Raw genomic sequence first — 25612 nt, forward strand, 5'->3', positions numbered from 1 at the left:
GTTTTGTTTTGTTGGTTGTATAGGCTATATTCACTCTTAGTAAACCAAAAATCCCCCATCTTTGCTGTCCAATGATAGCAAATACAGCATTGAGTTCTATGCAGTACTGAACAAAGGGTTTGAAGGGGTCAAAGCTGCCTCACGAAATAGTACTAGAAAAGATGTCAGTCATGGATAGCTATTTTTATGACATGATATCTGATTGTTGAAAATGGATTTGTTGTAGAGGGAAATGTGATGAGATAAAAACAAAGGTTTTATTGAAAAAAATGTTGGGGGGGCTGGGGTAAGTGTAGAATTTGTAGTAGCTGTATTTTTGAAAGCTTGTGTTGCAAGGAGGAACTCATATTCAAATGGAATGCAGATGCAAATCAAAATGATTTAGTAATGGGAGTGTGCAGATAGGAAATTTGATTCTGAATTATAAAGTGAGATTTAGGTTGTTCTCTAACTGTTAACCTCAGATCACTCAATTTCTGGAGAAGAGATTTTGCATGTGTTATTTTAATCCATCTACTTCATTGTATTCATTTTCCTGCAGTTAATTTTATCCAAGTAGAAAAGTAATTTCTAAAAGTAAAATGGTTTGTTCATTTTGGACAAACTGAATTAATTATGAGCAACTTAACAGAAACATCTATCCCATATTTTGTGTATGATGGTCAGACTTCAGACCCAGCTACAAAGCTGCTTGGAAAAATCTCTTCCCCAGGATTCTACATCGTACTTTAAAATAGCTATTTCTATTTCTGTTCTTCTATAGAAAGACTTGTAAGATCAGAAAGATTTATTGTCAGAAAGCAGCTGTGCACGGGGAGGACTGTGCAGCTGGAGTCCTCTGAGAAATCCAGCAGAAATTTGTAGTTAAGATATAAAAAAAAAAAAAACCTTGCTGCTTTCTAATATTTCTATGTTTAAGACATGCACTAAAAAGTAAAATTAAAACCAGCATTGGAGAGACACAAAGGAAACAGTAGTTGATACAGATCAGTAGAGTTTAGTTGTGGGTTTTTTTGTTTGTTTGTTCTTTGCGTATGTGATTATTAAGCTGAGAAAACTGAGGTTTTAAAAAAAAAATTTTTTTTTTAAAAAGAAAACTGAGGAGTCTAGTCCACCTTTCTTATTGCAAACTACTGAGCCAGGGTCAAGGAGATTGCTATATGGAGATACATATTGCAATATATATATTGCTTCTGTATCCTTGCAGTACACAGAAGAAATGTCTGTCATAATTCTAAGTGTTTTCAGATAGTTAATAGAACTACTTAAACCTATTCTGAAGAATCTACTAATATCTCTTTCTATTCTTAACTAACATTATCTTATAGATCAATAATGAAATGTTTTTAAAAACACCTGTTTCCTCAAGTAAAGACTTTAAAACGTTCTCAGCTGTGAGTGGAAAGGAAGCTGTTCCAAGAGCACTTTTACCAGAAACATCAAATGCTTCTGTCAAAAGACCTCTGCTAGTTTCAAACAGATCAGTATCTTCACCTCATTCTGATTCTGACAACAGGTTAGTGAACCTATACAAAAAAGATTCCTATTTATCCCTAATAATTTTTTTAATGAAAGTGATGGTGTTGGGTACAGACCCATCTTCGGGTCATAGCTGCCAAAGTTTGTATGTCACTTCTGGTACTATAGGAAGAACCGTGTTAATTAAAGATACCTAGAAACCTTGTGAAGAAGAAAAAGGAAAGCAGCAAAAAAACACTGTACTGGCAAGGAAAATTGCTTAGTGATTTGTCTCTCTTTAGGAAAAGGCTGTATTGCGTTAAGCTCACTCTACAGTATGTTTTACTTAACCTCTGTTACAGGTCTTCTCTATCCCTAAATGTTGAGTCTGTCTCAAAATAATGTATGAAAGTAATAACCTAGTGTGAATATCAGCCATTGTTTTTACAGGAAAGGTATTTATTGTGACTACTGACTTAAGATGTGCTGCAGGGAGACATCTCTTTCTCTGAGTAGCAGTTTTGAATTGTGCTTATCGAAACACTAAACATAGTTTAAAACAAATGACTTTTGCAGTATTTGAACAATACAATAATTGATTTAATATTTTCTTCCTCAGTCTGAAACGGAAGACACCTGGCTGTGTCACACCTGTGTCTTTAAAAACACCTCGATTAAGTGAAAGAACATTCAGCAACCATGATGATGACGATGATGTCATTATTTTAGAGGAGAGCAGCACTCCAAAGCCTTCAGCAGATTCTGATGTTCCAGTGGTAAAAACTGAATGTATTAATGTGGACCAGGAGGAGAAGCAGATAGAAAACAGTGATGTCGGAGAACCTTGCAGCGCGACTGCTTCAGATTCAAAAAGCGAACAGTTGACCTCTGCAACACAGACGGATGTCACAAATTTAGTGGTTAAAAAGGAAGAGATGGAAGATGAGACTGAAATTCCAATTCCCAGTGCAGAAGTGGAAATTAAGCAGCACAATGCGAATAATCTTTCTGAGACATCTGCAGATCTTGGAAATGAACTGAGAAATCAGCTGCAATTAGTAAACAAAGAAAAAGAAATGTACCAAAACAAATGTGAGGTATTAACCAAGCAAGTAGAAACACTGGAACAGAGGATACTAGAAATGAATAATAAGTATGTGAAAAAAGAAATGTGCCATCAGTCAACTGAGACAATTTCTTCATTTGCAGAAGAAAACATTCATGAAAGAAGTTTGGCAGAAGTAAGCGTGCTGTATGAACAGGCCTTAGAAGAAATAGCAAAACTAAAAGAACAATGCAGTACTCTGCAGAACTTAAAGACTGAATGCAGCAAGTGTGCTGACGGTGAAAGTAAGAGTGAGGTCGACGAAATTGCTGTGCAGCTGGATGATGTTTTCAGGCAACTGGACAAATGCAGCATTGAGAGAGACAGTTACAAAAATGAGGTATGTTTGTTAAAACGGTGATATGCTTCAAAATGACAATTAAAGACATAAATTTCTGTCTTCCTGAAGGGATGTTTCATAGCAGTTCTAGTACCTAACATGTTGTTTAGTTAAATCCAGTCTATTAACTAATCAAGCCACCTAAAAGGGGCTAACTTAGGCTAGAATCTTATGGTTTTTTTGCTTCCGTTGATAGAAAAAAGCAAACCTGAGAGTCTGACAAAGTAGGTTTAGAGTGCAGTGTGTTCAGCTGGCTGCTCAAAAGCAGTTTGTCTAATTTGCCATATCATGACATTTCCCTGAAAAGTTAATTAAAAGCAGTCAACAAATAGTTTGTTTTGGTTATATTTATTTTAACCACCACAAATTGATGTGATGTATAAAGTTGTTTATTTTGATTTACTTGCCAGATTGAAATGCTACAAGTGGAAAAAAATAAAATTGCCTGTCAATGTGAAGAACTCAAAGGAGAAATCGCACAGTTAAAAGCTTCAATTCCGCAAGCGGTAGCACGAGCAAATGATTCTACAACCAGTAATGTAGAAGAGACTGTAAATTTTTCTGATGGAGAAAGGTATCAATTTTGTTCTTTTTAGACTATACCAAACAAGATTTTGGCTGGCTGATTGTATCTGAAAGACCTTGATTGAAGGTCATGTCTGATAATCATATAATAAAACTTGGTGCTTGGAATTCTTTTCTACTGCCTTTTGTGACTCCCAGCTCAGTAACATTCATGCTTCATGTCTTCATCAGGTATTTTTTTTTAATGATCTAGGTATTTGTTTGAGCAGCATTGACCATTGCACAATATAATTCCCTACTGACACTTCTTTAAATATTGAAAATGTTGTAAGATAATTTCTAGACACAATTTACAGAAGAAGGGGAGGGAGAAAGAAGGCAAGAAAGAGGGTGATTTTTAGCATGTGCTGTATAGATGAACTTCGCTTTTGCATGCTATTTTTCTTTCTTGAATCAGCTGTACCCTGCTGGAAAGAGTTTGTTTTCAGTTTTGGAACTGATTTGTTCTCCCATATAGCAACTTGCTGCAGAGCAGTCCTGTGGAACTAGGTCATGTCCAGGGTATATCTTCGCATTAAACAAGAGTTTATGCTTTCAAGTTGAGATTTTGCTGCTCTCCGTTAGTAGAAATAAACACACAAAAGAAGCACATGTACAAGGTGGAAGGAAGGATGATTAGTCCAGCAGGAATATAGACACACTGCCTGAGCATGTCAGATGGAATTGAAAGCCAGAGCTCAGCTGGAGTTAAAACTAGTAAGGTCTGTGAAGGACAAGCAAGAAGGGCTTCCGTAAGCACAGCAGCAGCAACAGGAAAACAGAAAACTATGGGCCTGCTGTTCTGTGGGGCAGAGGCCTTGTGGACAAAAGATGTGAGGTACCTGAGACACATTACTGAGGTACTCAGTACCTCCTTTACCTTCGTTTTCACTGGTGAGGTCTGTCCTCTGGCCCCCAAGGTCCATGAGCCTAATTGTTAATTGAAGCATTGCCTGGAATAAAAGGTGACTAAATTATGGGACCACTTCAGCAAATTCAACATACGCAACCAAGTCTGTGGAACCAGGTGACAGGCATCAGTGGGAGCTGATCAACTGATGGAGTTGGCCTTGTGATGACATCTCCAGAAGTTTGTGGCAGTCAATTAAGCTTCCCGATGCCTGGAAAAAGGCAGTTGTCATACCCGTATTCAGGACAGGCAAGTAAGAGGATCTGAACTACAGACTGGTCAGTGTAACCTCAGTCCCCAGGAAGACCGTGGTGCAAATCTGCCTGGATGCCACATGCAGCCTCACAATAATCAAGGTGATTAGAAACAGCCAGCGTGGATTGACTGAGGGCAAACAGTGCCTCTCCAGTCTGATTACCTCTTACAATGAGATGACTGGCTCTATAGATAAGGGGAAAATGGGCCTTCAATTTAGGAAAGCTTTCCATGTAGGCTGCCATAATTTTATAACCAAAATTTGTGAGTTATGATTTGGATAGGTAGGCTAGGAGGTGGGTTGTAAAATTAGCCAGTCTGATAAGTTTGGGGATCAATATCAAGGCCAATTGTTGTTAATGCCTTCGTTAATGTCCTAGATGACAGCAAAATGAATTTGGTAGATTCTCAGTGACACCAGATCGGAGGGGGACCACTGATACGCTGGAAGGTAGGGATGTTGTTGAGGGACCTCAACAAGTTGGAGAAATGGGCTGCAAGATGCCTCACAGAAATTCAACAGAGCAGCAGTGACGTTTTTCAGATGCACGGGGAACAACCCATGCAGTTGAACAAGCTGGAGGCTCCTCCTGGGCCGGTGGTGGGGATTAGAAGTTTGAATGTGAGTCAACAGTGCGCTCTTGTGGTGGGAGGGCCCGGTGCCTGCTGGGCTCTGTTGGCAAGAGTTCAGCCAGCAGCTTGAGGGAAGTGATTCTTGCTCTCTGCTGGGCACTGTGAGACCAGACAGGGAGTGTTTGCGGCTCCCTGGTGTATGAAAGACACCGGCCCCTGGAGGGCCACCAAGGTGATTAGGGGCTTGGAGCGTCTGATGCACGGGGGGATGCTGAGGGAAATAGCCTTAGGAAGAAAAAGCTGCCTTGAGATCTGGTATCTCAGTGCTTTCTTCTGCAGCTGGATGTGGGTGTAGAAAAGATGGAAGTCTGGCTTCTGGCGAGCACAGTGATGGGATGAGAGGCAAAAGAAACAAGCTGCAAGAAAAGATTCTGTTTAAACTTTTTTTTCTTATATCCACAGTGAGGGCAGTCAAACTCTGGAAAAGGGATCCAGGGAATCTGTGGAATCTCCATCTGTGGAGATTTTCCAAACACAAGAAGGTCCAAAGCAACTTGATTTGAGTTAGCCCTTCTTTCAATACGTGTTGAAGGGAGTGGAGGGAAGGGACTGGATGACCTCTAGAGACCCCTTTCAGTCCAAGTTTTTCTGGGGTTCAATTTCCCCTTCACCTGCCAGCATTTCATTTTCTGCTTACTGCATCTGACTGGAAGAATTAGCGAATACATGCATTGCTTGTGGTGGAAGTTACAAGTACTATTGGGATTTGATGGCACTGTGGAGACTGGCTACTGGAGATAATAAAGGAAATGATGGTAGAAGGAAATGCTCAAGAGAAGGAATGAACGATATGGAAGCAATTTGGGCAGGAGGACGATAGAGCAGTTGAACCATGAAAGAAAGCAAAAAGAGGAGGAACAGTATTTTCCTTGTACTGTAACTCCTACCTTAATTCCTCTTTATAATTTCAAGCCTTTGGACAAGCTACTCTTTCTTGCCTTTTTTTTCTTGTCTTTTTCTCTTCTTTTGTTCCCATTGGTGGTAGTAGTTTGTGATTCTAGATGTATAAAAATTGTGTTTTTTTTAATACTGTTTTGAGAAATAAAGAGGTATTTTGGGGTAGAGGATTGTGCAAGTGCTTATTTGCTAACTTAAATGGAAGTATTAAACTTCTTTTCAGAAGGGCAGAATTCTTAGTATTCCTTTGAAGCTAAGGAAATGTACACCTTCAAAATTAAAAACTCAAGAATCAGCTTTGAAAAATCAGTAGATCTTGAAATTATCTTGTTGCAGTTTCAGTTTCCTTTTGGTTTACGGAAGTCATGCACAGAGCCTTTGCATTATTGAACCTTAGTCCAGCTTTATTAATTAAAGTTGTGTGTATTTTAACATGAAACTTATCTATATCTAAACATATCAAATTATTTCTTCACAGCCTGAAACTACGCTCCCTTCGAGTGAATGTTGGACAACTTTTGGCTACGATCATGCCTGATCTAGACTTGCAGCAAGTAAATTACGATATTGATGTGGTAGATGAAATTTTAGGACAAGTTGTAGAACAAATGCATGAAATCAGTAGTACTTAATATCTTAAGATTTTAGCAGTCTCGTATTTGTTCTTCCATTATAACCTTTGTATAGGCTCAAAAGTGTAAATACTGCTTCTTCACTTTATATATTTGACATAGTTTGATTGATAAGTGTATATACTCTATGCGTTTAGATGTTCCCACGGATACAGTGGGGGTTATCTTAACTTCCTCGTAAAGGAACACTGTCAATATTGACCAACCCCAATGTACTTAATTAAGGATTTTGCTTTTAAAATGTATTTGTAATTAAATTTGCAAATATTTTTATGATTAGGAATCTTAATACTTTTCTACAGAAGTTTTGGTTGACTTTTGGTCTTATATAAGCGTTGATACTTGCAATTTTTTCCTCTTCTGAAATCGAAGTAGTAGAATATATTAAAAATGCAAAAAGAGCCTTCCTTGATTTCCTTCTAAGAACAAACCTCGGTGATGTTATTGTAAGCTACAGTATTTTCATTACTATCAAAAATGTTGTATGTTGCATTAATGTTCTAGAAATGTGACTAATAGATCACAAATATTGCCAATATGGGCAAAAATCTTTTTTACTACCAAAAGAGGAAAAAATTCCTTAAGGGTCTCATCCTTAAAGTGGGTGATCTTTGGCTCCCTTTTGGATTTTTTTGGTGCCACTTACGAACATTGTGTACATAATCTTCCAGCATAAACAAAGCCATGGGATATTTCAGCCTTTTCAGTCTTGGAGACCACATACCTATGTGTGTCCTGCCCTTGCTACTTGATTGTTGTTTCCTAGGGTTTGTTTCTCTGTTTGAGTGCAGTGGGAGGGATGTTCAGTTCTACCATCTGTAGTTCCTATCTGAACATCTATAGGTCCCATCTGAATGCAACAGTGCTGGTTCCCAAGTCCAGTACGTACCAGTACACAGGTTCGAGTGGTTGGTTTTCAACTTGCAGCTCTTGCCCACTTCTTTCCAAGTCAGAGGTATCTGACAGAATGGGAAACGTTCTGGTGGCCCACTGGAGAGAACGTATCAAAAGCTAGGGTTGGACTCCTGGAGGATCTCAGCTGTAACATCACCTCTTGAGACTTGGAAGGTGTTTTTTCAGGGCAGCCCAGTGCTGAAAAGGATTGACATACAGGTTCTGTGATGTATACAAATGCTTGTATATGTTATCTTGGGGGGTGGGGGGGAACTGCTGTAGCATTAAACATGTATTCTGCCCTAGAGTCTTTCAGGCTGGCATGTGAGGGTGCTGAGACTCATTTCCAGAACTTACTTTCCTATCAGTGTGCCATGCTGTGTATAAATGGGTCAGACTACTAAATCCTTGATTATCTGGTTGAAATAGAAATAACTTCGAAAAGGAGGCATGTCTTATCTGTGGTGTTAAACTACACAGTAAGCTAAAGCTGAAAGTGTTCAAATACAATTTTTTATGCTGTCTTCAAGTTTAGACATCCTTTAGAGTCACACTTTTTTTTTTCTAACCTCCTTAAATGTTTCACAGCAACTATTAAGCCACTAGTTCTATGCTTTAATGCTCACGCAGAAACTTCCTGGAAGAAATGGTGCTGAGACAAAACATTATTACAGTGGTGACAGTATTCTCCTCAGCCTGTTGCATGCTTTTCTTTTCAAGTCGTCATGAACGAGAAGAGGTGGCAAAGACAGCACATCTACCTTCTACGTCTGGTATTATTCATCATCCAAAAAGTGATCAAGAAAAATGGTTCTTGCTTTAAAATAAAAATCATGAAACTGCATCCAGTGTTTTCATACCTAGGAATTGTACTTTTTGTCAAGCCAATGATTTTGGCTTTTGCACTGCTAACTGTCCTGATTAAAAAGGAACATGATCCAAGTAAGTTGTAGCTCAATTTCTTGTAAGGGATAGCATTTCAATTTGGAGATGCTATCTGTTCTTGTATGCCAATAAGGATAACGTGATTCTGTTGTACTTTATAATGGCTAAATTGAATGTTTGATTTTTGAAGAGGTGGCTGTAATATAACTTTGTATGACTTTTAAAAAGTTTATATTTTCCATTTATTGGTGTGTAGTTTTCCATTTCTTTATTTATTACATTTCATCGGATCCCGTAGTTGAGTTTATTGTAGGTGACTCTCAAAATATAGCATATGTCTATATTAAAAATTGAAAATTTACAATGTACATTTACACTTTGAACAGTGGACTAATGGAAATGGTTTTTATTTACCTGTTAAAATGTATTTTTTGTAAAAAATTAAAAAATCAAATAAAAAAAAAAAGAAAATAAATTTGAGTTTGCTAGATCAAAACCTGTGCCCCAAGAGGATGTTCTTGTTTATAAATAACTGCTCTGCAGCACGGCTGGCATAGCTGCCTTATTTCAAGCAGAAAGCTCGTCAGAAAGCGGGGCGACCCTGGGTGGGAGGAGAAGGCTTAGGCAGTACCCTTTATTTAGGTGTCCTTTTCTTGAAAACATAGCCAAAATAAAATGCCCAACGTTTCGGGCTCTGTTATCGCTGCCCGCCGTCATGGCGCCGCCCCGCCGGGGGGCGCTGCCCCACCTCAGGCGTTGCCCTCCGGGGGGGGGGTCCGACTGCGCAGGCGCCGCGGCGGCGGCAGGGGCGGGGCGAGCGGGAGCGGGAAACGCGCTCGCGGGCGGGAGCGGGGCCAGGCCGCGCGGCGCCGCAGGTAGGGGCGGGGGGCGCGCGGCGGCCGTTAGCGGCCGTTGGCGGCGGTTGGGCCGTGAGGCGAGCGGAGCGGCGCCTCGCTGCGTTCTCTTCAAGCAGCCATGAAGGTGATCACGTGCGAAATAGCGTGGCATAACAAGGAGCCCGTGTACAGCTTGGACTTCCAGCGCGGAGCCGACGGGAAGATCAACCGGCTGGCCTCGGCCGGCGTCGACACGGCCGTCCGCGTGAGTAGCGCCCCGGGTCGGTGTCGGCAGGCGTTGGGAGTCCCGTCCTCAGCCTCCTGAGGGTCGCCCCTGACAGTATCAGGTGGCTGAGGAGCGTAAGCCCCAAGAGACGTGTCTGTGAGATGCACCACTGCAAAACCAAGCAGTTGCTTTCTGTCATAAAAATTCCTGATACATATTGTTCCTGTTAGTCAGTCAGTAATCGCAGTTTTTTTTCTCTTAAAAGTAAGGCCTGATTGGAAAGCTTTGGGAAAACGAATGCACTGAGAGAGCGACGTTCTTTTTAAATGCATCTTAGTCATCTCCTTAAATAAAGTTAATGGGCTAGTGAGGCACCGTTTTCTTTTTGCCTCCCCTTTTTTTTTTGGAACTAAAACTGAAACAGAGTAGGTTCCCATCCTGCTGGGCTGTTCGTTTCCCTGTATGTCCCTTCAGTATCCAGGCATGGTGGTTTGCCATTTAAAAAAAAAAAAAAGAAGGAAAAAATTGGCTTGCTTGCTAAAAACTCTAGTGCTACCCCTTCAATTTTCCTCAAACTTATCTTGCCATAAAGAAGGATTGCAACCAGGAGCCTCCCTGTGCTCCTTGGTAACAAACTCCCACACAAAGACTTCACGCAGGTTTTCTGCTATGTGAGTATGCATCCATCTATCAGTCTTGGATAATTTTACCTTTTAAATACCTTTTGAGTCTGCTTATGTTTTGTCAGTCTTCACACATCTGATGTATTTGAAAAATATTGTAATGAGGTCTCACTACATGTGCAATAAGCAGGAAGAGAGAAATAAGAAGGTTTTCTTTTTCATATTGTTATTGCTGCATTTTCTTAATGGAGAAATATTCTGGTTTACCAGAGGATCTGAGATGCAAAGATCAGACCTGTCCTTTCAATCTGGACTGTCTGGATTGCATCCACACGTTTTTTTTTTCCTGTAGAGATAAGGGTGTTTGGGTGTTGTGTTTTTTTTTTTTTTTTGGATTGTTACTATTTGTGGTTGTTGGAGTTATTGTAAACCCATAATATTAAAATCGCTATCTACAGACGTGTCAAATTCACTTGAAGGTGGAGGTTGCTGATGAAAGATAAGAGAATGATGTCATGTGTTTGGTGGTTGTTTTTTAAATTTATGGGAAATATTTGGTAATGCATTTCATCAGACTAAAATAATTCTGCGATATAATTACAGTTGTAGTTTGTAGAGAGAAAAATGTTGTGCTATTGCAGCTTGAGCTGTCAGAGTTTCAGATAATAAGTTCAGAATGACTGCCCAAGGAGTAAATTGTGAATTCTTGTAGTGATGACCACAGCTTACATCTTGTTTCTGAAAACTACCTGTAATGCTTTTGTAAGTAGATATGGAAAGTGGAAAAAGGACCGGATGGAAAAGCTATTGTGGAATTCTTGTCCAACCTCGCCCGCCATACCAAAGCAGTAAATGTTGTGCGCTTCTCTCCCAGCGGTGAGATCCTAGCATCTGGTGGAGATGGTGAGTGATAATGCCTAAAGAAGCTAACATAAAGAAGTTGTTTGTGCATCTGGTGAGTGGAGGGGAGAAAATGAACATGGGGGTTTATTCATACCTGTCTCTCGCACTTCTAGCTATGGACTGCTGTGTGCCCTCTGATTGTACATGGCAAATACTTGCCATGCAGTTCTTAAATAACTTCTCACTGTCTGTGTGTCTGAGAGGATGTATTCCAGATATAAAATAATTGCTGTCTGTGTTTCAGAGGCAGGGAGACTGAGTGTATTGCCTAGCGTCATACTGAGACGCTGTGGCAGAATCTGTAAATTTAGCCCTGTCCCTCCAGGGCCGTGTGGGTTCTTCAGTCGCAGCAGGGACAGCGTTAGGTGGGGGGGTGCTCTGTGAGACAGAGCTGAGTGTTACCTACCTTAATGGAAGATTTTCAAAAGCCTGAAGTGCAGAACCATAGCCGGCTCTAATCAAAAGTAAATTGGAAATCAAGCACTTAACTCTAATTTTAACTCCTGGGAGTCTCTCTATTCTTTTTATTAGCATTAAATAAAAAATACTTAGATTAAAATCAGTAGCTCACACTGGAGGGTAAAGCAGTCTCTTCTTCCTCATCACAAATTAAGGCTTGTTTTTCATGTGTCATACGTGAGATAACTGTAATGTTAAACTAAATGTAATATATTAACAAAACAATGAGTGGAAAAGAAGGCTTCATAGTATTTCTTCTCCAGATGCTGTTATTTTGTTGTGGAAGCTGAATGATAGCAAAGAACTGGAACCACTAGCTTTTCAGGATGAAGATGAAGCACAGCTCAACAAGGAAAACTGGACAGTTGTTAAAACTTTAAGGTAGCTCAATATTTTTTAGCTCGCTTTCTGTTCTGGGTTTTTGATTCTGCAGTGGCTTTTGTCATATAGTACAGTCTTCTGCTCAGTGTATTTAGAACTTCAGTATTCTCTAAGATTTGCTTACTCCAATGTTCATCCTTTTATCATCTTTTATTTTTTCTTTTGATACAGTGCCAACCTGCATCCTCTTAGTTAAGGCATTTACGTGACTTAATTTACGTGACATAACTGATGTGCTCTGAAACTGGTTCATGAGATTTGCAGGCACTTAAACTTTAACACGTGTGTGTGTGTGTATATACATATTTAAAGAAAATGTGAAGTTTTATTTATTAGCTTTATAGTGGAAATTTTGATCATTATTAAAGCAAAAAAATGTCAGTAGTTGAAATGGTTCATTGAAGTTTGCCGGACAGTAGATGTGAAGCTAGGCCAGTCTTTTACAACTGGTTCTTTTTAATAGTTTCAAACTATACAGTGATTAATACAATATACACACTGTGTCTGGTAAGTCTAGGTCAGTATTAGCTGACAGTGACTAAGGCATTAAACCAGTGCTGGCAGTTGGAATATGTTCTGTTCTCACTCAGCAGAAGATTGAAAGAAATAAGTGGTTCTGCAGTACTTCAAATGAGCAGTATTTATACCTGCTCCATTTTCTGTGTAGTACCTGTTAAAAGTTTAGGTCTCCATCTATACTGATAAAATTATTAAGGATTTACACTGTTTTACAAAAAAAGAGCTATGCTGTACATAACTGTTAGATTCCTTGCAACTGTTGAGGTTTATGTACAAAGTTTCAAACGTGCTAGTGAAATTGCATGAAGTACTGGCAGGATCCTTAGGAGCATCAAGCTCTTAAAGCAAACAAACAAAGCCAAACCCCCTTCCCTAAATTTAGCATTGCAAATATTAATTATTAAAGCTATGACACTGTATCGCAAATCTTTAAACTACAGGCAATACATATTGGTTTTGGTGAAGTCCTTCTAGGTGGTTCTGAATATCTTACAAAGTTTGTTCAGTTGCATCTAAATCAACCTTAATTTTCTGTGTTTCATGTGGTTCTGCTGAGCGTGCATGTTTGTTTACTGCTTTTATAAAACCCATAAATATGCAGTAAAGTTGTCTTGAATTCTGTCACTTCTTGACTTCTTTGGTGTAGTGTTCTGTTTGTACGCATCCTAGAACTATTCATTTGTAGCTCTTTAGATATAAATTCAAAAGCAATTTCAAATGCAAGGTTTTTTATTGTCTGTGGAAAAAAAGGAATGTTGAAAAGGCAGGCTTATTTTGAGTAGAAGTAGGATGTGCTTTTAAGAACGTTCTACCACCTCCTGAATATGGAAGTTTTTTAGAAGCTGAAAATCATGCTGTTCATTTTACTTCCATGATTTTTTAATTTGGATCTCTGATTTTCTTTTTAACCTGAAATTGTGCAAAACTGTTAACATTTACATGTATCTGTTCACCTTAATAATTGGTATCTTCTCTTCCGGCTTCTAGAGGCCACCTAGAAGACGTGTACGATATTTGTTGGACTTCTGATGGAAATTACATGGCATCTGCTTCTGTAGATAACACAGCAATAATGTGGGATGTCAATAAAGGTAAATGCTTTTTCTTATTTGTGGCTCCAGTACTGATGGAAGCGTCTTAAATATTTTCTGTTTGTGAGAGAGCAGTCCACTTACTTGCTAAACTTCTGGAATTGTGAGGCAGATAGCCCAGCACATAAGGATACCCTCAGGCCAGCAAAGCGTACTAAGTCATCTCTTCATATCTTCACTGAGAAAGTGACAAGCTCTATACAAGTGTCTTGTGTATTACTCATTCACCTCCCCCCACCCCAACAAACACATAAAAGTTGACTGGTATCAAGTAACTAACTACCTCGGTCAAATCCAGAAAGAGCATGTAGGATGTAGGCTGTTTCTTTTTGCAAGATGTGACACTTTTTCAGGCTCTGTTCAGCAAAAAACTTTTGTTCATTTTCATCCCACTGCCATGGGATTGCTCATATTCTCCAAGCCCAACTGTAGAAGTTCTGTTGGACCAACCCAGAATACTTAGCACTCTGCAGTGTCCAGCCATGTATGTATGGTTGGTAGTAACCAATTAGGTTTGGTTGCTTGAGAGTGGTTTGGTGTTTTCTTATTAGCAGTGCAATCATTACTTTAAATTCTAATCTAATGTGGAAATACTTGACTTTCACTAGAGTTAAACTTTAATCTTGCATTTCTTATACTTAGTATCTAATTTAAAAAAAAAATAGCATCCAGGTTAATTTCTCAGTGCATGCACCCATGAAAGTATAAATGTTCTGCTGCTGACGTTTTTTCATGTTCTTGGTTTGGATGCTTAATATCTCTCCCATCCTCCTAACTGTGTTCACATACACTCCTTTACCGTAAATACAAGAACGTTCAACTAAGTGTGTATGTGCTTAGAGCTTAAGTATGTGCAGGCAGATAGTGATGAAATGTCCTGCATTTTGGACTGCTTGTAACAACTTTAAATGGACATATCTATTCAAATTTTTACTAAAAAAAGCTGGATGTCCTTTTATGTTACTTACATAGTATATGTGTAATGTCTTCCATTCTTGCTGCTTTCTTTTAGCATTAAATTATTGCTGCAGAGGAGTTTTGTGTCTTCTAAGTGGAGACACAACTAATAAGTTGGAAGTAAGAAGCCATTAATGGAAAATGTAGGCTTTGTGGTTGAAGTTGGAGGTACATGAAAGTAAAGAGCTTCAAGGAGAGCTTCTTATAATATCCAGGCTAAAAGCTTGCATGGTTTAAAAAACAACAAAAAATGGCAGGAAGAAAATTAATAATAAAAATCCATAGGGCTGTTTAGTACAAAGACCAGATCAATGGCTTTAGAAATCCTACAGGCACAAACTGTTGGCAACTCTCAGGGCATCCTGGAGAAATACCATTACGTGCTTGCTTGCTTCTTAGGCTCTTAGGCATGTGTTGTTGGTCACTGTCTGAGAACAAGGTGGGCAGAAGGACTTCGGGAATTACGCAGCATGGCCTCGACTCTTTGTGTAATCTTTTCAAAGAGCTGTTCCTTTGAAACAAAGCGACACTATGATACTAGAAGAAAGTCTGTCACTGGTATTTAAAACATAGTATTTCATGACAATTTTCTGTAAATTTACCTCATCACAATGCTTTAGATTTGTGACATTCATGTTAGGTCAGAGAGTTCAAGCCTTTAAAAGATGTTCATGATACAGTGAGCTGTGGAAGAGCATGAGTTAGCACTGCTGTAGAGGTATTTCTGAAAGCTGTGTGTGTGGAAGCCATCAGTCAGCATTCATGCAGTATATTTGTTCAGTGCCTGCTCAGCAGAGTAGGTGAGTTTCCACAGCTCCAGAGAGCAGCGCCTGGCTATCTAGCCCCAGCTGACAGTTGTGTTTTAGTGCTGGAATTTCTGGCTTTGTATTCAGCCAAAGTCAGTTAATTGTTGAGGAGTACTCTAGACTTCCATGGTTATTTTTTTTTCTAAATCAGAAAGGTTTTGAAATATACTCATCTTGCACATTTGATGCCTGAACCAAGCTGCTTGTCTGCGTTAGTTTGTAGGGAACAAGCCTTAAATTAGCGTGTACCAATTGGCTGAACTTATGTCTAGAATCTGTTGTATGTCTAGAATATTTCTGTTTCCAACATTCATGTCAGGTACCATCAAGATAAATTTGTTTAAAAAATTACTAGTTTGTATTTTAAAACGTCTTGCCTTGTTTTATTTCTGAAATGAAGAAATGTTTTTAAAACACATTTGAATTCAGAATTTGGAAACTGTTTGTAATTTCAGGGCAGAAGGTTTCAATATTAAATGAACACAAGAGTTATGTCCAAGGAATAACCTGGGATCCTCTAGGCCAGTACATTGCAACTCTGAGTTGTGATAGGTGAGCTGATGGTCTAAGTGTTTTGCCTTAGTGTTCTTTCTTACTTGAGGATGAATTGAAAGCATGTGTATGAGATAAATGTGACTTTTATCTATGTTCAGACTGTTGTGTAAGAAGGTTGATGTGAAAGCAACATGATAATTCAGTAAACTTTTTGCTTGTGGTAAATGATTCCTGAGGTCTGAGTGTCTTTTCTAAATCGCAAGTAAGCTTATATAACGTTTTTTTAGAAAATTGTCTTCAGGAAATAAGCTTTCATGATATTAGTCGTTAGAGATACCAGATACATCTGAAGAGATTGCTGCATTCTCTGGTTGTCAGTGAGCTAATAAGTCCATCCTTGTCAATGCATTTTAGAGAAAGGTATAAGCAGGTTAAGAAATCAGTTAAAAATACTTTTTTTCACTGATATATTTCTTTTGCCCTCTTGCTCCCTCCATCCCAAGCAGTTTTGTAAGTGATGTCATTGGGAAAGCAAACACACACTTCATAAACTTGGCCTTTGTCAGAACTTTGCAGTTCAGCTTAAGCTGTCTAGGGCATGTGTGCTGCTCAGGAGGGGTCGCAGCTGGCTAATAAATGTGTGTCATTTGGCACCAGTTGCAAGGAAAATTACTGTAGTAGTGGAAAAGTAGTTTTGATTTAAGATTCGCAATAGGCTCAGAAAAATGATGAGTTAATGGCTGCTAGGTCATTATGAGCCTCTGTTTTCTGATAATCAGTTATGTGAAATTTGTGTGCTTCTATTAAAACGAACAGCAGTGAAACACAAACCAACATAACCCAGTGAAGGCTTCAGTGGGTGTCTGAGCTGGCAGAAAGGACGGGGTGGTGGGACCAGCAGTTGGATTTGCTTTGGCTACCTGCTGTTTACTGAGATGAAGTCAGTGGAGCTCAAACCTTCTCTGTGGAGTTATACTCTGGTTTTCATGTCTTCCAAAGGAAACTGAATTAAAGCCTAGAAATGTAACTAATTGTCTTTGAGGAGAGTTCCTATTCCACAGGAACTTATTAGCTACTACAGCGCAGGTAGGAATGGCGCGGCTGTTCACTGTCCATTAATTCCCTTTTTCCTCTATGAATATATATGCTCGTACCTTACAAACCTCATTGAGTCAAATAGTTGTCAGTGATTAACTGCTTGCTTAGCCATAAAGACGTGTCCTCCCCGGCGTTGTCTCATGAACAGAGCTATAATTATTGTGTGATTGTCATTTATTTTTGGCAGTCCTGACTGAAAAGTGAGGTGTTGTAATGCTATGTGAAACTTGAGGTGAAGGGAAGCTGGCTACAGCTAACTGTGCTCTCCACCATGTAGGGTCCTGCGAGTATACAACACACAAACCAGGCGTGTAGCATTCAACGTTACCAAGATGCCATCTGGGTCGGGAGCTGAAGGAGAGGTGTGTTGTTCTGCTGCTGATGGTACTGGAGAATGTGCTGGGTGCTATTCTGTATGAGTTAGTCTGTTCTCCGAAACTAAAGGGACAGATATTTTCCATTCAAATAATCCACATATCAAATACTTTCGTCTGCATCTAACTTTAACGTTTTATGAGTAGAGACCTCTTCAGGTTTCCTCTGTCATTGTAGAAGTGACTAACAAAGAACATTGCCTGCTGCTGCTGATCTCTTGAAAGTTCAGCTGAGTAAAGTAGTAACACAGCGTCTTTGGCTGTAAATGTTAAAAATGACGTGGAAAAAATAGTATGTGTGACGAATTTTTAATAGATTTAAAACACGTCTGTCAGAGTGTAGCTGTACATTTATGAATGGATATGACATAGCATTAATCTTTTAAATTCAACAGCCTGAAATTTACAAAAAGGGGGGGCTGATTTTTAAGAAAAATGGGATTAGAATTTCCTAAATTTTCACTATTTTTAAAGAGAAAAACCAAAGAACTTTTTTTTCCCCAAAATAATTCAGAGTAAAATAACACTTCTAAGCCAGCTATAACCTTTTTAATTCTTTTTATTCCTTTTTATTTTTTTTTGTGAAATATTTGTAACAGTTTTATAGAGACTAAAGAACAGGCCTGAGAGAAGTCTCTTTGCCATTACAGAAGCTTTCTTTAAACCTCTACTCCTAGAGTTAAAACTAAATGCCTAACGAACAGGTTTTTACACTGACTGTTACATAATGTTGTTCTCCAGGTTATTACTACTTTGTGATTACTGGTCTAATGTGACCGCTCTTAAGAGTGTTTTGATTAGCTGATGAGGAATCAGGGTTATTTTTCTTAGCTGTGAAGAATTTATTGCAAAGGGGGAAAATGAGTTTGAAGGAATTATGGTTTTTAAAATATTTATCTTTTATTTTAAAAGCTCTGTGAGGTTGGACTGTACAACTAGATGACTTTTCGCGCTTGTATTCCAACTGACATATTCATGGCACTTCTTGCAATCATATTTTCAATGTTACAGGCTAGGAGCTATCGGATGTTTCATGATGACAGCATGAAGTCATTTTTCCGCAGACTCAGTTTTACTCCTGATGGCTCCTTATTACTCACTCCAGGTATGTAAGAACATGTAGTGTTTATTATACTTTACTTTGAATGTGCATTAGGATTGCTTTCAAACTGCTAGGGGATGCTTATTTATTTGAATTGTGCCATTCCTCCTTAATCATCTTCCCGTTGAAGGAAATAGTGACTCCACAATACTCGTTCATTAGCAATCCAGAACCTCAACCTTCTCTGGTGATAAAAGTTATATTTGTGGCATTTTTCTTAACTGAAACGTACACTGCAACAATACAGCTCTGTTTAAATAGAAATGAAGAATAATGAGTGGTTTATTTTGACTGTCAGGTCTCTCATCATTTTTATCCTTTTTAAAAAACATTCTGCAGTCATAGTAGAAATAACATTGCAAGGAGGGGATCAGTTTGCCCATATAAGCACTGCTTTTATAGATGTCTGGCATCATTAAAAAGAAGCTTTGAGCGGGAAGTATATAAGGGAAACACAAACAGCATTAAATAAATATTTGGGATGCCTTTTAAAGTTGTATTTAGGTTGCACAGCTCTTGCCCAACTGACAAGTCTAATTCCTGAGAAGTAAAATGTTTATAGGCAGAAAGTGTGTACTCAGTACCTTTTTGACTTGATGAGTAATGTTTCTACCTGTTTTTGCAGCTGGCTGTGTTGAATCAGGAGAAAATGTAACAAACACCACATATGTTTTCTCCAGAAACAATCTTAAAAGGTAGAGTTTAATAAGATCAAAATATCATTTTATTAAAAAAAAATCAAGTGCTGTTTTCTGAAATACTTATTCTTCATAAAAGGCCTATGGGTCATCTGCCCTGTCCTGGAAAGGCAACTCTTGCTGTTCGCTGCTGCCCAGTCTACTTTGAGTTGAGACGAGCACTTAATAAAGGTACTGTAAATCCGTCGGGGATTATGATTTTTACAGCAAACATGTGAAAAGGCTAGTGTGGCTGTTTATTTGCAGGCCATATGATTTTATTCCCTAGCCTTTTAACATTCCTTAAGATAGTGTTGTACCACATCTTAGAAACTGTTTCCTGATTCTAAGACCCTGAATTCACCTCAAGTACCTTGTGAATAGCTTTTGATATAGCGAATTAACTTCTTAATTAACTTCTTGGCCATGTCGGCTACAGAAATACTGTTTAGTATTTAACTTTTAATCATTTTCTGTGAATAAAAGTAAATAACTTGGCTTAGCACTAAAGGAGCAACCCAGTGAAATATTTTTAGACCCAACTACCCACATCACAGAAACGCCACAGAGTTGGTGTAGTCTGCAACAACCATTGATGTTTATTCAAGGAAGCCAAACTTGAAGCAATGCTGGTGTTACTGGCCAGAACGGCAGTTCTGAGGAGGGGAAGAACGGTATGAAGTTGCATGAGAACTTACCTGGAGATTGAAATACAGCCTTATCGCGAGCCCTGTGGGGCCAGGAGTGTTTATATTTTAACAAGACCACTCTTATTCTGGTGAAAAAGCAGAGCTTTACTCATCTCAAGGAGTGCAATAAAACCTCTTTCTTTAGAGAGTCAATTTGTAGTATTCCTTGGAGGATTTAGAAAGTACCTGTTCTTGTGTTCTGTATTTCCATCATAATCTTTAGATCTATTGTAGTTCTGTGGTGCAAGGTAAGGAGACGAGTGTCTGCAGTCAGTCTCCGTAGCTCTCCGAAATGCACTGGTTAGTTTCTGCTGTACAGTCCCTGAAAAGTGAGAATCTGTGGTAGTCCACAAATCTGTAAGCGTAAGCACCTTACATTAACATTATGGTAATGTCTTGTTTTTTTCAGTGCATTGTTTCCACAATCGTGGAAGTGAACAGGAGGTCTGTATACTAGGGATTTCTGAAAATAGCTAGCTAGCGCACAGCTTCTGGTCAAGTCTGAATAACCTGTCTTTACAAAGAACTAATGTTGGAAGCCAAAGATTAGCTAGGAGCTGAATCCAAGATACCACGCATGGAGCTAAATACATTATTTTGAATGAGTCATTCAGAATGCCCCATCCCTGGCAGTGTTCAGGGCCAGGCTGGATGGGGCTTTGGGCAACCTGCTCTGGTGGGAGGTGTCCCTGCCCATGGCGGGGGGGGTGGAACCAGGTGGTCTTTAAGGTCCCATTGAACCCAAACCATTCTATGATTCTGTGAATATAATGTGGTGGTATAAATTTATGGTGACTTTAAATTAAAGTATTTCCTAAGGTTTGTTTGTTTTGACTTCAGTATTAAAGTGCATATAAATACGTTGAAGAATTTAAACTGGAAAATGTGACAGACAAAACAAAATATTAACAACTTGGATGAACTAAACTTCTGCTGATTTCTCTCTCAAGACAATGGGGGGCAATCTGTAGGCAATAGAAATGTTAGTGCTTGACATCAAGCTTTGTTTTATAGAAGTGCCATCTTCTCAGCCGTTATCTTGATGAATAATTAAATCTTTGTTTGGGTTCATGACTAACTAGTGTGTTTACTACCCTGCAATGAATACAAGAGAGAATTCTCAGTGTTTTCATTTCTTTGCATTCTAGATGAAATTAGTCAGAAATCATCTCCTGGTCTGTTGAATTTGCCCTATCGATTGGTGTTCGCTGTTGCCTCAGAAGATTCTGTGCTTTTTTATGACACTGAGCAGTCTTTCCCCTTTGGCTATGTTTCTAACATACATTATCACACCCTCAGTGACATTTCATGGTATGTAATGGTTAGATTCTTAAAAGTTGTTGTGATGGGAGGGGGAGAGGAGAGGTTGTCCTTTTTATACAGTGAGGCTCTGCACAACTTCCTGTGTCTTGCTTTATTTTTGTGTTTCATTTATGACATGTCTTTGGTCACTGTCATTGTGATATCCAAACAAGTCATCTCGTTTGCCCTGTAAACTGAAGAATTACAGTTCTTTGGTTGGGAAACAAGGTGCAAGCAGCCAAAGGACAAGTAGATAGCATTGTACAGACAAATAGAAAATTTGTACAAATCCTAATGTACTTGGGTGCCTTTGAAAAGTACTCATTGTCCAGGCAGTGTTACTGGTAATAACGATGTTATTCAGAGGTTTCAAAAGTCACCTCTGCGTTCAGGTATCAGTATCCTGGCCAAATTAAGCTTTATCTGTGTAGTTCTGCTTGATGGTTCTTCGTGTATGGGACTAAGTAGTTTATCTGGCCTGATGCAGGAAGTCTGAACTGGAGCTGAAAATTGAAGCTGAGACTTGCAATCAGGATAATCCCTCTGCTGGACTAGGCTTGTTACGCCTTTCTAGCCAGTATTCCTAAGCTGAGGACAACGTGGAAGCCTCTATCAGAAGTTATAACTGATGCTCAGAAACTGAAAATCATTGTGTGTCAGGAGGAGGGGAGCAGAAGAGAATAGGAAAGCATATGTTTTTTATCAGTGATTGATTTACTTGGTGAAATAAGTACCATGGGCCTGCCCATATGAGCACCGCAGTGATTTCGAGCACAGGGATCTCTACCTAGCACGGGGACCATAGCTAAAGAGCTTAAGCTGCTCAGCTGGTCTAAATGGGCAGACTTCAGCAATATTTCAGAAACTGTGCCTGAAGGGGTTTTGTACCTGCAATTGATCTGTGCCTGCTGAGGTGAATGCAGGTGCTAGCAGCAGCATAATACCACTGATCACAGACAAGGCCAGAGAGATTAAATCAGATGTGAAGGCCAGACTTGAAGATCATTTGAATTGCATGTCTTTCGCTTGAATGCAGTTTTATTTAGATGTATGCATGTACTCGGGGGAAGGGAAGAGGAACAGATGTGTGTCACAGATGGGGGGATTGGGAGTTGAAGAAAAAAGTTTTAACATTTGCTCCTAATGGAAAAAAAATCCAAACAGGTCCAGTGATGGAGCCTTTCTTGCAATTTCTTCCACGGATGGATACTGTTCATTTGTTACCTTTGAGAAGGATGAACTGGGAATACCACTGAAGGAGAAGCCTCAGATAAATGTCAAGGCTCCTGGTACAACAGAGAAGAAAGTGAAGAAGAGTCAGTGTCACAAAGCCATTTCCCCAGGCTCTAGGCTGACAGAGGGGACTCCTCCCAGCACTCCCACACTCCAACCTAAGACACTCGCAGGTGCCGGTAAGGACTTGCCTTCCACACCTGCTGGCGTAAAAAATGTTCCAGTCTCATCTTCAGACGAGAGGAAAATGAGCCAGCCAGCCAGCCAGAGTACTAAAGTAAACCAGCCCAGGAGGATTACTCTCAACACTTTACAAGCATGGAGCAAGACGCCAAGGTGAGATTTATATTGCCATTTGCAGTCATAAATCCGAAGGCCAAGACAAGCTGTGCTTGTGCTGCATTTAAAAGTTTGAGGTTTAGATATAAATTCCTAGCCTTGTGTCTTGGTGGTAGCTGTCTTGACATGGAACGTCTTGTTCCAGCTGTACTGCAGCTAAAAGGTCAAAATGTCTCAAATCCGAAACGTACAGTTCTTGCCTTTCTATCTAAAACATGAAGAAGTAGCAAAGTTAAGCTGACCGTTACACCTTGTCCGTCTCATCTGTATGGGAACTAACAAGAGAAAAGGTTTAGTTAAAAGTTACTGTTGTCCAGAGGGCAGGGTGACAGCACAAATTAATCTTCCTGGGTTTTTGAGAGAGAAGCTATATTTTATCATACTAGCTAATTATGCTATGAGTGTTATCTTGTAGTAATATGCGTGGTGCTGCCAGTGGTAATTTTTATAGTCCAGTTAATCTTATGTCACTCTTATGCTTATTTTTAAGTGCTATCCGGAAGACGTTTAGCAGAAGAAAATACAAAATCTGATGAGTGTGATGTAAAGAAAGGACTTCTTTTTTTCCTCCACTAGAATTGTTAGTGGACTTTATAGGGCAAAATAATTCCCTAGAGTTTTAACAGTCTTAAAGTGTTAACGTGGACAAGACTAGCAGAGGAATGGTAAGCTGTTGTAGCCAAACTAAAAGCCTTAACAGGTGTGAAGAAACAGGCTAAAATCCTTACCTTTGCAGACAGTCTTAACTTGAAAATATTTCACCAAAACAATATCTTCTGAAGGCCTGTTTCACATAACATGCAAAAGTACTTTCTAGTGAAAAAGATGAATGGCTGTATTTAAAGTACTTCTAAAAATGCCCTGCTCAGCATATAATAATAATAAAAAAAAATCGCACATAGTAACATACATCTAAACAACATTAAATTTAAAGGATTCTATGTATAGTATATGTTCAAATAAAGTGGATGTGGAAGCTTTAAGTACTTGAACTATTTCTGCTCTTTTAAAGGAGAATAAACTTGATATCACTGAAGCCAGATGCACCAACCTTGGCATGTACAGATACAGTTCCTTTACCTCCTTCCTCAGAACAGGAACATGGTAAGCTTTTGTGGCTATTAGTATCCAGAAAAGATTTTTGCCAATCATTTTTTTTTCCATCATGGGCTTCTCTTATAAGCTATAAAACTCAAATCATGCACAAACCTAAAACTAGTTGTAGATTTTAAAGCTTCTTCATTGTCTGTGTGTGTTTGAAAGGTTCTTACGACAGTATGAAGTGTGGTGTTCTCACTATGGTTGTCTCAGGTAGCTGCTTGTATATCACTACAGTTTAATAGTAATGGGAACATTAGCTGACAGTTGAAACACTAGAGAGTAAACTTGCTTGGACGTGATGTCCTCCAGGTCACACAGGTAGGTTTTAAGGAGACTTTCTGCCCTTGTACTTTGAGCATGTAATTGTTTCAGATGCTGGTCTATCTCAAACCACTTTCTTTCATGAGTGCTTAATTGTTAGCGAATTCAGCAAGCCAATTCACTTCCTTAATCTGACTTCACTGAGCTTAAATGACTTTCATATCTGCCTGTTTCAGAGAGGCCACTACCGTCTGATGACAGTCTTCAAAATCCCCCAGCATCTAAACGTCCTAGAACAGAGGAAATGCCCCTTTCTACATCTGCTGAAGATCAAATCAGCTGCAAAACAAACAAATAACAGCTAATCTTTTAGTAGACCCTTCAGTTTGAAGATGATGCAGCCATATCTGAGAGCACATTTCTTTTTGCAAATGTTAAATCCTCAATTCCTGATTAAAGTACCATATGCACATTTGACATAGTGCTGTGAAGAAAGAAACTGGCAGTAGAAGACACAGGTTTCAGGAATAAAATTTCTACTGGCAGTAGATGACACAGGTTTCGGGCTTTGCAGAAGAGGAAATAGTTGTGAAGTGACTTCTAAGTGTAGTTCTACTTCTTGAAGACAACATTATTTAAGAAATGCAGCAGCTAAAGGAAATCATGAAAATCTGGTTATTGAAAAGCTGTACAGTAACCTAAGAGTTTCCATAAGAAGTCCTTAAGCTGACATTTATAAAGTATTATGTCTTCCAGCAACCTGTCTGGCGAATGAGTAGAATTTCTAAGGAATTAAATAAGTTCATAATGATTGGATGTGTCTTAAGAAAAAAAAAAACAGACAAAAAAACCCTGAAACTTTCATTCAGGCAGCTTGGCTTATACATTGTAGCAATGTGCAAAATAATTAATTCTCTACAGTACATGTGGAATGGAAGCAGATGTTCACATGCTCTGAATGCAGCAGCATGCAGTATGACTGAAACAAATCAGAACCTAGAACTGCAAGAAACAAGAAAGCGAAAGGAAGAAACCCTCTGAAGACCTGTTGAAAGCATTAAACAGTGGAAGAAAGTTTGCAGTTATTCAGCGCGTATATTTACGAAAAGGCAGACATGAGATTTTCCTGAGGCAGCAGGATTTGAGTGTATACATTAAAATTACATGAAAAGATTTCCCCTTTTCTTTTTTCCAAATCTAACTCATTTGTCCAATAAAATATAATATAAATCCAGTGTATAATAAACTTTTTAAAGTTCATTTATTTAATACTTGCTTTATTATTAAACAAAGACCTGCAAATTGAAAATGAGACCCAAATCTTCGAAAACCACTACACTCACTTTTCTCTGGTGTGCAGACTAAGACTCCAGAAGTAGAATGAATGCTCAGCCACAGTATTCTGAGCTTATCTACTTCATTACTTTTGTTTAATATCAGGTACTTATTTTTAAGAAGATAATACTTAAAATGTGAATGGTTGTTCTAGTTTATGATAACATGTAGAAATTTTTGAATATAATTTTCTCTTGTGATTTAGCCCACACATATCGTGAAGTTCTGAAAT

At 38.9% G+C, this 25612-nt stretch overlaps 2 protein-coding genes across 2 annotated transcripts in view; both read left to right on the top strand.

Annotated features, from left to right (window-relative positions):
* The window catches only part of MORC3 (MORC family CW-type zinc finger 3), a 29260-nt gene extending 20216 nt beyond the window's left edge, over positions 1-9044 (top strand). Inside the window, exons 14-17 of the mRNA XM_066978611.1 lie at positions 1329-1516; positions 2078-2903; positions 3314-3477; positions 6641-9044. Coding sequence (XP_066834712.1) covers positions 1329-1516; positions 2078-2903; positions 3314-3477; positions 6641-6794 — 1332 coding nt within the window. The 3' untranslated portion in view covers positions 6795-9044. The remainder of the gene's footprint in view (positions 1-1328; positions 1517-2077; positions 2904-3313; positions 3478-6640) is intronic.
* Positions 9045-9394: 350 nt separating this feature from the next.
* On the top strand, positions 9395-25305 carry CHAF1B (chromatin assembly factor 1 subunit B). Its single transcript, XM_013181394.3, has 13 exons — positions 9395-9674; positions 11029-11161; positions 11884-12001; positions 13508-13611; positions 15830-15926; positions 17245-17329; positions 18353-18446; positions 19069-19138; positions 19221-19312; positions 20958-21120; positions 22276-22680; positions 23696-23787; positions 24282-25305. Exons 1-13 carry the CDS (start codon positions 9549-9551, stop codon positions 24401-24403), a joined length of 1701 nt encoding a protein of 566 aa, XP_013036848.2. The 5' UTR covers positions 9395-9548; the 3' UTR covers positions 24404-25305.
* The last annotated feature ends 307 nt before the right edge of the window (positions 25306-25612 follow it).

Source organism: Anser cygnoides, chromosome 1 (genome assembly GCF_040182565.1).
Source record: "Anser cygnoides isolate HZ-2024a breed goose chromosome 1, Taihu_goose_T2T_genome, whole genome shotgun sequence".
NCBI lineage: Eukaryota > Metazoa > Chordata > Aves > Anseriformes > Anatidae > Anser > Anser cygnoides.